Below are 14,090 nucleotides of genomic sequence, written 5' to 3' on the forward strand. Positions count from 1 at the left end.
TTTAGGAACCAGAACCTTCTCAAGCTCATGCTCAGGCAGCTATTGATCACCAGCTTCTCATTCTAAGACATCATCCCAGTTCATGTGCTTGTCTGATGAAGGGCTTTTGCCCGAAATGTCGATTTTCCTGCTCCTTGGACGCTGCCTGACCTTTTTCCAGCACTACACTCTCGACTCTGATCTCCAGCATCTGCGGTCCACACTTTCTCCATGTGATTGTCTAGTCCTCCTGAATCACCGGATTTTATTACTTAATAACACCTTGTGCTAGTAAGTTCCATATCTCAATTCCTCCGCCTTCTTGAACAGTTCCACCAGATTCGTTAGACATGACCCCCCCACCTCCCACTCTGACAAAGCTATGCTGACAATCCCTAATCAAAGCTTGTGTCTCTAAATGGAGATTAATTTTCTCTTTCACTATTTTCTCCAATAGTTTCCCTCCCACTAATGTTGGACTCTTTGGTCTATAGATCCCTGATCTATCTCTGACACTATTCTTGTGAAGTACAACGACATTAACTGGCCTCCAATCCTCTGGCACCTACCTCCCTGATGCAAGACTGAAGATGACGATTGTGAGCAAAGCATCTTGAGATCCTGGTACAAATGGTGTTATCTCCAATGAGATGCTAAGGCAGCCAGAGATTTGATTTTATTTGAAAAGGGACATCTTTGAACTCACAGAGAAATGATGCAAAAACCATCCAGGGGCATTTCTGGTCCCTGCAGGTGGAAGCTACGGAAATGCACATGTGTCTGTGAATTGAACTGGCTTTAGTGAATCATCATGTGGACAATACAGGAACACCATCTCAATTGTAACAATGGATTGTAACCTGCGCATACTGGAACACATACTCTAATTACTCCCTGGATAAGGAAATGTCTCCGTAGTTCCCTCTTAGATTTACAAGTGACTAGCTTAATGATCATTGCTTCAAATTTTAATACTTTCCACAAGTGAAAACATTTCCATGGAAAAACATTACATTATACATATAAATCTGAGGATATCCACTTTGATAGCTAACAGGAGAAGTCAGATGATTATATAAATGGGAAGGGGGTCGGTGCAGTGAGACCTGGGTGTCATTGTGTACCAGTCACTGAGGGTAAGCTTGTGGGTGCTCCAGGCTGTGAAGAAGGTAAATGGTATGTTTGTGTGAAGGTTCAGGAACTGGAACATACATGTCTTGCTACCATTGTACAGGGCCTTGACTGGTGGTAGTGTCTCTATCTCTGCACTAGGCAGCCTGGGTTTTGTGTCCCATCTGCTGTACAGCTGTGTTATGGAACCTCTGAACAGGCTGAGAACGGTTTGGTCTCCTTATCTCCGGAAGGATGTTCTGGTGATGCAGGGAGTGCAGCAAAGATTTAGATGACATTCCCTCCAGTGTGGAAACAGGCTCTTCAGCCCAACAAGTCCACACCGGCCCTCCGAAGAGTAAACCACCCCAACCCTGTATTTACCCCTGATAAATGCACCTAACACCATGGGCAATTTAGCATGGCCAATTCACCAGACCTGCTCATCTTTGGATTGTGAGAGGAAAGCGGAGCATCTTGAGGAAACCCACGAAGACACAGGGGGGAGAATGTGCAAACTCCACACAGACTGCCACACGAGGCTGGAATTGAACCCGGGTCCCTGGCGCTGTAAGGCAGCAGTGCTAACCACTGAGTCACCGTGCCGTACAGAGTGATTTCTGTGATGGCAAAACTGACATATGAAGCATGATTGGATTGTGGGGGGGTGGGGGGGGGGGGGGGGTGGTTCTCAAAGAAATGTGTACAATTCTAACCAGACTAGACAGGGAAAATACAGGAAACGTGTTTCTAATGATCAGGGAATCCAGAACTGGAGGTTAGTCCAAGGATACGGGTAGGCCATTTAGGACTGAGACGGGGATAGATTTCTTCACCCAGAGAATAGTGAGGCTGTGGAATTCCCAACCACATTAAGGAGTTGAGGGCTAGACACAATGTTTTCCCTGAGGAGTTAGATATAGTTCTTAGGACTGAAAGGTATCAAAGGAAACAGGGAGAAAGCGGGAACTGAGTTGGATGATCAGCCATGATCCTGTTGAATGGCAGGGCAGACTTGAAGGGCTGAATAGCCTACTCCAGCTCCTATTTTCTGTGTTTCTATCTTTTACCCATTTGAAACCCTTCCCTAATAATACTGGCACCTATTAAGATAGCCCCAACTTGCTCAGCCTCTGCCAAGTCTCAGAGTTTTGGATCTCTAGGAGCATTAACTTGGCAGATTTGTGAACATCTGATCTATTCAGAATCTAGTGGCTTCGGATCTAATTGTGTCCCAATCCCCGCTAGATCAGCTTGAAAGAGGATCTTCCTTTGAATCTTGTTAGTATTTAATACTCCTCAGATTTGCTGCATCAGGCCTTTGGCCTTTATCCTGGTCTCTAACAGTCAATCAGTTTGATGCTTCTGTCATCGGGAAAGCACACATTAGCATACTAGAAGGTGGAATGTTTCAAGGAGATGACCAAGTGTTTGGATGAGGGTAGGGCAATTTACGTGGTCCGAATGGATTTCAGCAAGGCCTTTGACAAAGTCCCACATGGGAGTCTGATAAAGAAGATAAAAGCTCCTAGGATCCAGAGTAATTTGGCAAGATTTATCCATAATTAGATTGATGGTAGGAGACAGAGGGTGGTGGTGGAAAGCTGTTTGTATGACTAGACGCTATGTGCAGTGACTTAGCACAGCGAGTGGTGCTGTGTCCCTTATTATTCATGACATTTGTAAATGACATCAATGAACAAGGGGAAGGGATAATAATTAAGTTGGCAAATGAGACAAAGTTTGGCCGGGTGGTTGACAGTGAGGGGGAAGGTGTCAGGTTATAGGAGGATATGAATGGATTGGTCACATGAAATTTAACCCTGACAAGTGTGAGATGATGCACTTTGGGAGAGGTAATACGACAAGGAAGTACTCAATAAATGCAGGACACTGGGATAGAGGGATCTTGGGGTGTTTGTCCACAGATCCCTGAAGTTAACAGGATAGGTTAATAGGGTGGTTAAGAATGCAAACAGGACACTTGCCTTTATCAGTCATGGTAGAGATTATAAGTGCAGGGAGGTTATGTTAGAGAGGAACAGAACTCTGATTAGGCTACAGCTGGAGTACTGTGTGCAGTATAGGAAGGATGTGACTGCATTGGAGGGGGGGGGGAATGGAGATTCACCAGGATGTTGCCTGGGATGGGGTAGTATAGTGATGAAGAGAGGCTGGATAAGCTCAGGCTGTTTTCTTTCAAACAGAGAAAGCTGAGGGGGGACCTGATAGAGGTGTGTAAGATTAAGAGAGGCAAGGACAGGGTGGACAGCTGCTCCATTTAGTTGGAGGGTCAGTAACGAGGAGGTTTAAGATGGGATTTGAGGAAACCTTTTTCACCCAGAGGGTGGTGGGAACCTGGAATGTTCTGCCTGGGAAGACAGTTGAAGTGAGAAACCTCACACCCTGGATGAGCACTTGGAATGTTGTGAAGTTCAAGACTATGGTCCAGGTTTGGGAAAATGGGACTAGTGTCAGTAGTAGCATATTTATGACAGTACAGCCTCGAAGGGCTGAAAGGCATCTATTGTACAGCATGATTCTGTGATTCTGAGTGTCATTTTAACTCATTTCCCCCCAGCTCAAAGGGACAGTGATAAAGACACCGCTGCTTGTGGGAATCATGAGGAAAGGAATGGACAGACAGGGTGATTAGATTACTTACAGTGTGGAAACAGGTCCTCCGGCCCAACAAGTCCATACCGACCCGCCGAAGCGTATACCACCCAGACCCATACCCCTACATTTACCCCTTCACCTAACACTACGGACAATTTAGCATGGTCAATTCACCTAACCTGCACATTTTTTTTGGACTGTGGGAGGAAACCGGAGCACCCGGAGGAAACCCACGCAGACACGGGGAGAACGTGCAAACTCCACACAGAGAGTCGCCTGAGGCGGGAATTGAACCCGGGTCTCTAGCGCTGAGAGGCAGCAGTGCTAACCACTGTGCCACCGTGCCGCCCACATATTCTGCTCAGATATTCTGTAACTGGACTAGAAGAAGCATGTGCAAGCTCGCAGGGTAGGAAATCTGGCAACACCAAGGTAAAGGAATGGAGGGCAGTCTCACCTGACAATCTCACTCCATCAAGGACTATTTTTACCAGGACATTTCCTTAGAGGTTTCAGTATTGGGCCCCATGACAGGGAAGGAGGCAAAATGCGCCAAATGGCCTTATATTGTGCCATGTATTTTTATGTGTACTGTCCAATAAAATGAGGGCTTTAAATGGGGAAGTGGAGAGAAACAATTAAATTCAAGCATCCTTCCATTCCACTCTCTCGATAAGCCAATGAAAATCTAGGAAATGGTCCCATTTCTAAGCCAACTTGGCTTAATTTCCCTCCAGGCAGTGCCCCTGACAACAGCGCCATCACCTGAGCTGTGTAATCACAGGGTGACATGGGCACCTCATGAAGAGACAAAACATGAATTTGAAAATACGGAGAGGTGGGGTGGGGGAGGGAAGCTGTACACAAGTCAGAAAGCAGATGCCAGTTGTGAAACACAGTATTCGGGTACACATGTATGATTTATTGAGGAAAATTACCTGGGCCTTGCATATCATCATCCTCTTCCTCTGGGGGTATGGGTGGAGGGAAGTCATCCTCTGAAAGAAAAAATACCAAGCAGTTATTCAAAATAAACTTTTATGTTCCAGTGTCAACACAACATCCAGCAGAATTGCAGAAAAATACACCAACTGGGCCTATTGACTCTGTGCTGGTGGTTATGCTCCTCACAACTTCCAGTCATAGAACTTCATAGAATTCCTACAGAATGGAAACAGGCCCTTTGGCCCAACAAGTCCACACCAACCCTTCAAAGAGTAACCCACCCAGAGCCATTTCCCTGTGTTTACCCCTGATTAAAGCACCTAACCTATATGCCCTGAACACTGTGGACAATTTAGCATGGCCAATTCACCTAATCTGCACATCTTTGGACTGTGGGAGGAAACCGGAGCACCTGGGAGAAACCCGCACAGACATGGGAAGAACAAGCAAACTCCACACAGTCACCTGAGGGTGGAATTGAACCTGGGACCCTGGTGCTGTGAGACAGCAGTACTAACCACTGAGCTACCTTGCTGTCCATCAGCTCAGTTCTTCAACAAGAACTTCATTTCTGGTATTTCTCCAGCTTTCCCTTAATGTGTCCATAATCTCTGCCTGAAAAGCTCCTTGTGGGACCGAGCACCACATTCTCACCAGAGTTCCCATGAATCCCATGATTCAATGAACTGCGGGTGATTAACATCAGGGAGGTACAAGAGGCTAGAGCTGGAGAAATGCCATGATCTCAGAGAGCTGGACAGTGGCAGAATGTGAAAACCATCATCAATGAGAATGGAAATGAAGGCATTGTCAGACTGGGGGCCAACACAGATCAGAAAGCATCAGCAAACAGGACTTGGTGCAGTGTCAGCTCAGGCAGCAGCAGTGTAGATGAGTTAGAGCTTTTGCAGGATCTAAGCTGGTAGACCGGTCAGGAGAGTATTTTTCTTTGAAACAGAATTTCAATGAGTCCTTATATAGAAAAATATTATCCGGGAGGCTTATTCACAGGGAAGCACGTTAGTGAAGCCTTCCCACAAAACTATTGAAACAAAGTTCTTTTTTAACCTCCAAGCATTTTTTTTATTACTTCCTATACATCCTGTCCTCTACACCTTGCGTTCCTTTCCAATGGAAATCAATTCAAATCAGCTCAGGCATCTGTGCTGATGTATAAATTTGATCTGAACCCCGTTGAGTCAGTCTCAGAGCAGACCCTGGGGAAGGCGAGGCTGTAAAGCAGATCTCTTTAAAACAAATCAGGTTTTGGACTGGAGCTGCTCATGAACGTACATAACCTGATTAAAATTGACTTTGAATAAATGTGAGCGAAGGATTGCTGGTTCTGCTCAGCTCGTGACTGTAGCCACTGTTCTGAGGTTGCACTGACCCACCCGGTCCTGCTCGGAGGATCATCACCATGGTGCTGCACATCAAATGTGCAATCACCCTCCAGCAGAAGAAATTAAACTAAGGCTTTAAGGTGATTAAACAATTGAGGGTTGAAACTATTTCTTCTGGTGGGTGAGTCGAGAACGAGGTTTAAAATAAAATCCGAACCAAGCTGATGTAGCAAAGTACTTCCTGGGAGGAAGGGATTTCTCCCTCCCCTGGGGTGGGGGATTTGGAATCTTTGAGGACAGAACCGAGGACAGAAAATTTCTCGAGAGCTCAGTGCGAGTGAGACCAGCCAACAGATCTTTCACTGGGAAGGATGTACCTTCAGTTTGTGTAGAATTACATAGCATTTCCAGCACAGCAAGAGGCCATTTGGCCCATCTAATCGATGTGGCTCACTGGCTTCATATGAGCCTCCTTCTCCTCCTCTCACTCTTTATCTAACCCTAACACAATATCCTTTCATTCCTTTTCTCGTCAGGTGCTTATCCAGCTTATCTTTAACCCACTAATGCTATTAGCAACTACCATCTCTGACTGCACTGCCAGACTTTTTTGAGTTTCTCCAGGGTTTCCTCATTCTGGGAGATTTCTGCCTTTGGTCCAATGATACACCTTTAGCTGATTTGTTCCCAGACTCCCTCCTGTTGGGATCCTGTCATTTATTTTGACAGTTCACTTCCCGATTCCCTTTTGTGGGTGTAATTCTCACACTGTGTGGGCACAGAAAAAGCTGTGCCCCAATCCTCTGCCCATTTCCATCACATTAGTACACTGCCCACTTGCACTGAAGCCACTGACGGGGAATATCAGGCAGCACATTTCGAGCCTGAAGTCAGTCCTCTGCTCCGCTCGAAGTGAAAATTACTCTCAGCATCTTCCAACCATCTGAGTTGGGTAATTTCAAACTGTTGCTCTTATTTTCAAATCCATCGGCAGCCCTTCTCCCCCATCTGTGCCCTTTTCTCCAGCCCCTACACACCCTCTGGAAATGTCTGTGTTTCTCCAGCTCTGGCCTCTTGTTCACTTCGCATCACTCTACTCCAGTGGTTTTGTCTTCCGATCCCAACATAAACCATTCCCGGGCGTGGTCTACCCTCAGAAACAGGAAGCTCAGGAAAGGAGTCAGTGCAATGAGGGACCGAGTGACTTATTCAGAGTCAGGCTGGAGTTCCAGGGGTACAAAAGGGAAGTGGAGAGAGATGGAGAGTTCAGGGAGAAAGTCCCAGATCCAGGGACCTTGGCCAGTTGAAGGAGTAACCACCAAACGAGGAGTTCATGGAATCATAGAGTCCTACAGTGTGAAAACAGGCCCTTCAGCCCAACAAGTTCACACTGACCCTCCGAACAGTAACCCACCCAAATACATTCCCCTACCCTCTTACTCTACATTTGCCCCGACTAACGCAACTAACCTACACATTGCTTAACCCTATGCAATGTAGCACACAATCCACCTAACCTGCACATCTTTGGATTGTAGGAGGAAACTGGAGCACCTGGAGGAAACCCACGCAGACACGGGGAGAATGTGCAAACTCCACAAAGACAGTCACCCGAGGCTGGAATCAAACTTGGGTCCCTGGCGCTTTGAGGCTAATGCTATTGAGTGTCACTGTGGGAGAGCTGAACTATGGATGAAACAGTTCAAGGCTTTAGCCGGGTGCTGGCAAGTGGGACTAGATTGGGTTGTGACATCTGGTCGGCATGGACGGGTTGGACCGAAGGGTCTGTTTCCACGCTGTACATCTCTATGGCTCGAAGACTCTGTGTTAGTTGTTGCATGCGCCTTGCTGAAAGATGAGCGAGGAGGGAGGTTTCTGGTCATCCTGTCTGAGATTCCTCCCTCAATCGACACCATGGAAGCAGATAGAGAGATTGACCTGACATTTCTCTTGTTCCTTCTTGCAGATGCTGCTGGGGCAGACCCAGGTGCTGCAGGTCACTAGTGGCTCAGATGCCATCCTGTCGGGGCTAGGGCACTGAAGGAGACTGACATTGATGGCTAGATAACGGGAGATAAAACATCCGAGAAGTGTAAACTCTGCCACGTCTCAACAGCCTCGAGGTAACTGAGTGGAAGAACCACAGGTTATCACTCTCAACATTACTCAACCCTGATCTGCGGCATTCCACGAACGACACTCCCTCATATTGGCACAGTTCGAGGATGCATATTTCGAGGGGGTAAATATTTTGATACAGTAATCAACCCAGTGAGGTATGCTGGTATCTTAAAGCTGTTCACACAGCTAGGCACATTGATATATTATCATGGTGCACTTTATTACTTCAGTTTAGCTATCACTTTTCATAGAATAATGCACTACAGAAACCATTCATCCGTGGGGAATCATAGGGACCCTACAGTGGAGAAACAGCCCTTCAGCCCAACAAGTCCACATCAACCCGCCAAAGAGTAACCCACCCAGACCCATTCACCCCTCCCTATTACTCCACATTTACTCCTGACTAATGCACCTCACCTGTACGTCTCTGAACGCTATGGGCAATTCACCCTAACCTGCCCATCTTTGGATTGAGAGAGGAAACCAGAAGGAAACCCACACTGACACGGGGAGAATGTGCAGACTCCACACAGACTGTTGCCCAAGACGGGAATCAAACCCAGGTCCCTGGCGCTGTGAGCCACCGTACCACCCCATCGTATAGATGCCAGGTATTTGAAAGAGCTATCCGATTTCTACTCTCTCCCTCTGTCTCTCTGAAAGCTATATAATAGCACAATGGGTCGAGGGCTGAGTGACCTCCTCCTGTTCCTAATTTTTGCGCACAAAATGTTTCTTCTCAAGTATCCCCCTAGTTTTATTTCTGAAATGTATCTGTAAACCTGTTTCCACCACTCTTCGAGTGTAAGGAGGCTGAGAGTCCTGGGATCGGGCATGAAAAATTAGCAAAGCTTTTGGTTCCTGATCATTAGAACATAGAACATAGAACAATACAGCACAGAACAGGCCCTTCGGCCCACGATGTTGTTCAGTTGCATTTTTAAAAATTGATTTGTTGGACATGGGTGTCACTGGCTGGGGCCAGCATTTATTGCTCACCCCTAGTTGCCCCTTGCAGGGGTGGTATTGACCTGCCTTCATGCAGTGCACTTGGTGTAGGAGACCTACAATGCTGTTAGAGAGGGAGCACCAGGTTTTGACCGGTGATATGTTTCCAAGTCAGGACGGGGAGTGACATGGAGGGGCAGTTGTAAGTATGCAAGTATCTTAAAGTTGTGGTGTTCCCATGTATCTGCTGCCCTCGTCCTTCTAGATACCAACAGTTGGGGGTTTCAAAGGTGGTGTCTGGGGAGGCTCAGTGAATTTTTGATGTGTATCTTGTAGGTGGATTCTTGCATGCCTTTCAGTTGAAAACCCCTCATCAATTTCCTGTTGAAACCCTCTCATGAGTTTGTTCAAAATGCTTTGCCCAACAATGTTCCCTTCCTGAGGATTCAAACAGACAGCTGCTCAAACCCACATGATCCTAATTTACAGAACATCAAAACCCCAACAGCAGATTTCAGGATCCAAGGCTTTCGCTCTTGTCAAGGACTTCGGTCAGGCCGATGAAATCTATCCATTACATTTTTTTTGCGTCTGTCATGTGACAAACAGCATATTAATGGCTGCTCTGAGTTCCTCATGTAGACTTTCTAAAAACAATGATTGATGAGCAACCTACAGATAATCTTCTGGGCAAAGAATCAGAGGGAGATTCCCAACATATTTCCTGGCTATAGCGACTCCATTTCCAGTGTGTGGGATAGCAGCACTGAGCTAGTAAAGATTCTAAAGGATCTAATCTCTGCACTCGCTGACAGGCCAATTAAGCCGTTGAGTTAGAACTTTGTGCCAATCTCTCTTCTTGGCATTCCATCAGGACTAGTAGCTTTCCATTCTCCCTCATCCTGACAACTTTCATAGTTTCCTTTACCAGCTACTATCAGATGGATTGGCTGCTTTAACAAGTTGCCACAGCATTAAGGCTGATGTCAGATGGACCATCCTGCAGATTGTCACCTTTACAGGATTGAGCTCTGGTCAGTGATTGGTGAGCCGTCTACGTGTGTTTCAACGGGACAGGAAGGGTCTGACCGATCTGCCAACTCTCTTCAGAGTTAGTGTCCTATTTGTCAACAGTTTCTTCTGCTTCTGTATCCCAATTCTCATTCCAGGCCCAGGGTGAATGTTTGTGTCTTGCTTGTCAATGGAACTCCCTGGTCATTGTCACTGATCAAGTGGTCGCTGCTGCCTGAGGGTCCGACAGCAGGACCAACAACAAAGATAGTCCCAATTGTATGGCACCAAAATAAAAAGCCCTTCACACAAGTTTTCATGGAGTTGTGATGACACAGGAGGCCACTCGGCCCATTGTGCCTGCACTAATTCTATCACCAAACAGTGAACAACGTTTGACATTGAAGTGCACAAAGGGATTTGAGGACAGGAGACCGAATGGTTGGTTGAAAGACTGGGTCTTAAACAGTCTTGAAGAAGAGTTGTAACGGCCTTGAGACATGAAACCTGATTCTCTCTTCACAGAAGCTGCTGGACTTGCTGAGTTTCTCCAGCATTCTCGGTGTTTGTATCAGATCTCCACCTGGGGGTGGGGAGAGAGTAGCATAGAGTACAATAGGTAGGTGGGGAAGGAGTTTGCTTTTACTTGAGGTTTTAAGAAGTGTCTCACAAAAGAGGGAACCTAAGGGAGGACTTCCTGGCAGTTGAAGGCAGAGCTGCAAATAGCAACAGTGACTCACCTCAGGGGCCAGGACGTTGCAGTAGGTCCCCTCAGTGGGTGAGTAAGGAAGGGAGGAGATCATGGAGATAGCAAATCGAGAGGTCAGCATGCCTGGATGGTGTTGAGTTCTTTGTGTGTTGCATTGCTGTATCCCATTGGAATGCAGACCTGAGGCTTGGGGTAGTGCTCTACTGTATTGACCCATTGGGTGGATGGGCCCTCCAAATATACAGCACCTCCTCTGTAGCGCGCTGAAGTCAGTTTAGTTTATTCACTGCTGTCGGTGCTGAGGTGCCCTCTAAGCGAGAGGGAAAGCTGCTACTAATGAAGTTATGCTGATAGTTAACAGGGAAGGACATTAAACAATTCAATCGAAATATCTTGACAATGCAAACTTTATTTCTGGAGAGAAGGGAAGAAGCTCATTAGACACTGAAGCAGAAGCAGGCCATTCAGCCCATCGAGTCTACTCTGCCATTGAATGAGATCATGGTTGAGCTGATAAACCTCAACCCTACTTTCCTGCTTTATCTCCGTTACCCTCTCTCTCAGCCTTGAATATATTTAATGCCCCAGCCTCGGCAGCCCTCTGCGGGAAAGAATTCCACAGATTCACTCTCCTCAAAGAGGAGAAATTTCTCCTCATCGCTGTCTTAGACGTGTGGCCCCTCATTCTGAGATGGTGCCCTCTGGTCCTACTCTTGCAGGATCATGGGGAGTAGGTCATTCAGACCCTTGAGACTGTTCCACCATTCAGTGAGACCGGGGCTGATCTGTGATCTAACAACATGTACCGTCCAACAGAAATGTATCAATCTCAGATTTAAAATTAAATGTGATCCAGTATCCCAGTGCCATTTGTGGAAGAGAATTCCAAACATCAACCACAAGGGAAAATAATCTCTCCACATCTACCCTGCCAAGTCCCCTAAGAATCTTGGATGCTTTAATCAGGTCGCTTTTTATTCATGTATATTCCATGAGGCAGGAACCAAGAATATATTCTGTGATATCAGTGAGCAAACAATTACTATATTCTTGTGAAATTCCTCAGAATACTGTGTTAACAACAGTATTTAAAATGACTGCATTAACTTCTCCATTCAGGTAGTAAATAAAGGAACTCTATACAGATGCATTAAACAGTACCATGTCAGAGTTGCAGCACATAACAGGCTTTAGGTGAGTCGATAGGTTGAGATTTATCAAGGAGAGACAGGCTGTTGGATCTAATCACCTTTCTCTGTTGGTAAGAATTTTTACTTTGTAACAAATTGCAGCATCAGATCGTCAGGACTCAGTAGTGACATTTCTAATCACTGAATGAAGGCCAGTGTGTAACCTCTATATATATCACCAGGAAAACACACACACACACCCAATTGGCCAGCTCAGCAGGCAACAGACAGAGCAGTGACTTTTACAGGTCAGAGCAACAGAGATAAATATGAAAAGAAAGACACTGGTTTCAACAAAGGCACCTGCTGGTCTCGCGTCGGGAATGATACAAACTTCCATCGCATTACTTCTCCTATAACTCATGCACTCTCCTGGGTCTGCCTCTCAATAAAGTGAAAGTTAATCTCACCGCACAGCCCTTGCTAAGTGCTGGCTTTCCAGCAATCCGCGTGCCTGCCAGTGATGATTCAGCAAAAACTTCTCATTTTCTTTGTAAGTGATATTCTAAGTCGTCCTTGAGTTCTTTACATTTACTGACAAAGTGAGAGCTCTCTTTCTTTGGTAAAAGTTAACTCTGGAACATTGGGTTCTGCAGCAAGGTGAATATTTAGCCTTACACCTTGTACTTCCCTATAATAAAGTGGCAGAGAGGTGGAGAGTGAGGCGTGATTAGGATTAAAAAGGTTTTGAGGGGGAAACAGGGTGGGTTCAGGGTCACATGGGGTCATCACCTCAGCTCATCTATTGATGACTAGGGAAACAGAACGGAATCTCATGTCCACCCTAGCTGCACCGAATATCAAATAAATGGATGGGAGCATTTGAGCCGGCAACAGCAAATGCAACAACAAATTACATTTATGTAACACCTTCAACATAGTGAAAATCTGCCAGACCACTTCACGGAAGGATGACCTTTCAGGATATAACATCAAGCCATAATAGGACTGGCAACCATATGGTCAATCAAAGTGGTAGGTTTTCAGGAGCAGCTTGAAAGAAGAAAGTGAGAGAGACAGAAAAACAGATAAATGGGAAGGATTAGGGAGCGAATTCGAGATCTTAGTGCCCAAGTTCAAGACATGGTTGTTATCAATAGTTTAGTTAAGGCGATGACCCCCATGAGGTTGCCAATGGCAAAACTGTGGAAACTGTGGATGTGCAAGAGGCCAAGGAAATGAAGGAGGGTTATTATTAGATTAGATTAGATTTCCTACAGTGTGGAACAGGCCCTTTGGCCCAGCCAGTCCACACCGACCCACTGAAGAGTAATCTACCCAGACCCATTTCCCTCTGACTAATGCACCTAACACTATGGGCAATTTAGCATGGCCAATTCACCTGACCTGCGCATCTTTGGACTGTTGGAGGAAACCGGAGCACCCGGAGGAAACTCACGCGGACATGGGGAGAACGTGCAAACTCCACACAGACAGTCACCCAAGGCTGGAATCGAACCTGGGACCCTGGTGCTGTGAGGCAGCAGAGCTAACCACTGATTCTTGCAAATTAAAGAGCAACAGAATAAAAGATACAATCAACATGACATGAGGCATTCTCAGGGACATGCACGTCTCATCATTATAACATCTCACCATCACACCATGTGACCCCAGGGTGTCATCACAGAGAAGTTCAAACTACTGAGTTTTCCATTGCCGTGTGCCATAATGAGGAGTCTTGGTAAATGGGGAACTAACCTCAATGTATCGTCACTTCAACCTTGACCCCTTGGCCCTGGATCTGGTCTGCTGGCACCCTGAACCAGCCTGTTTAATTAAGCTGATTATTCTTATGGTTCCTGTTTGTGAATTTTTTTTAATAATCGTATATACAGTTATCTAAATCAAAACACTCAGAGCCTTTTTCAAATTGCCCAACCTCTCGTCAGTTTTGGGAATACTATTGACCAATCAAGTACGTCTTGGAGCATGTGCAGATCTGGACTTGTCACCTGACCCTGAAGGTTCCCCTCTCCCCACTCCCAGAAGCCTCAGGAATCTTTATGTCCAGATGTTTTTGCCAGAAAAGTTCACAGATTTCCAAAACATGGCTTCTCTTAAACAAGTCAATGATAGATCTTGGAGTGCATCTTTGCAAGATCTTTGTAC

The 14,090-nt window shown here is 46.0% G+C and overlaps 1 protein-coding gene across 1 annotated transcript in view; it reads right to left on the reverse strand.

Annotated features, from left to right (window-relative positions):
• LOC122539733 (src kinase-associated phosphoprotein 1) overlaps nucleotides 1–14,090 on the reverse strand; it is a 397,172-nt gene that overhangs the window by 87,815 nt on the left and 295,267 nt on the right. The window contains exon 10 of the mRNA XM_043674766.2: nucleotides 4,647–4,706. Coding sequence (XP_043530701.1) covers nucleotides 4,647–4,706 — 60 coding nt within the window. The remainder of the gene's footprint in view (nucleotides 1–4,646; nucleotides 4,707–14,090) is intronic.

Source organism: Chiloscyllium plagiosum, unplaced genomic scaffold (genome assembly GCF_037043375.1).
Source record: "Chiloscyllium plagiosum isolate Xiang-an unplaced genomic scaffold, Cpla_swu_hap1 HiC_scaffold_32, whole genome shotgun sequence".
NCBI lineage: Eukaryota > Metazoa > Chordata > Chondrichthyes > Orectolobiformes > Hemiscylliidae > Chiloscyllium > Chiloscyllium plagiosum.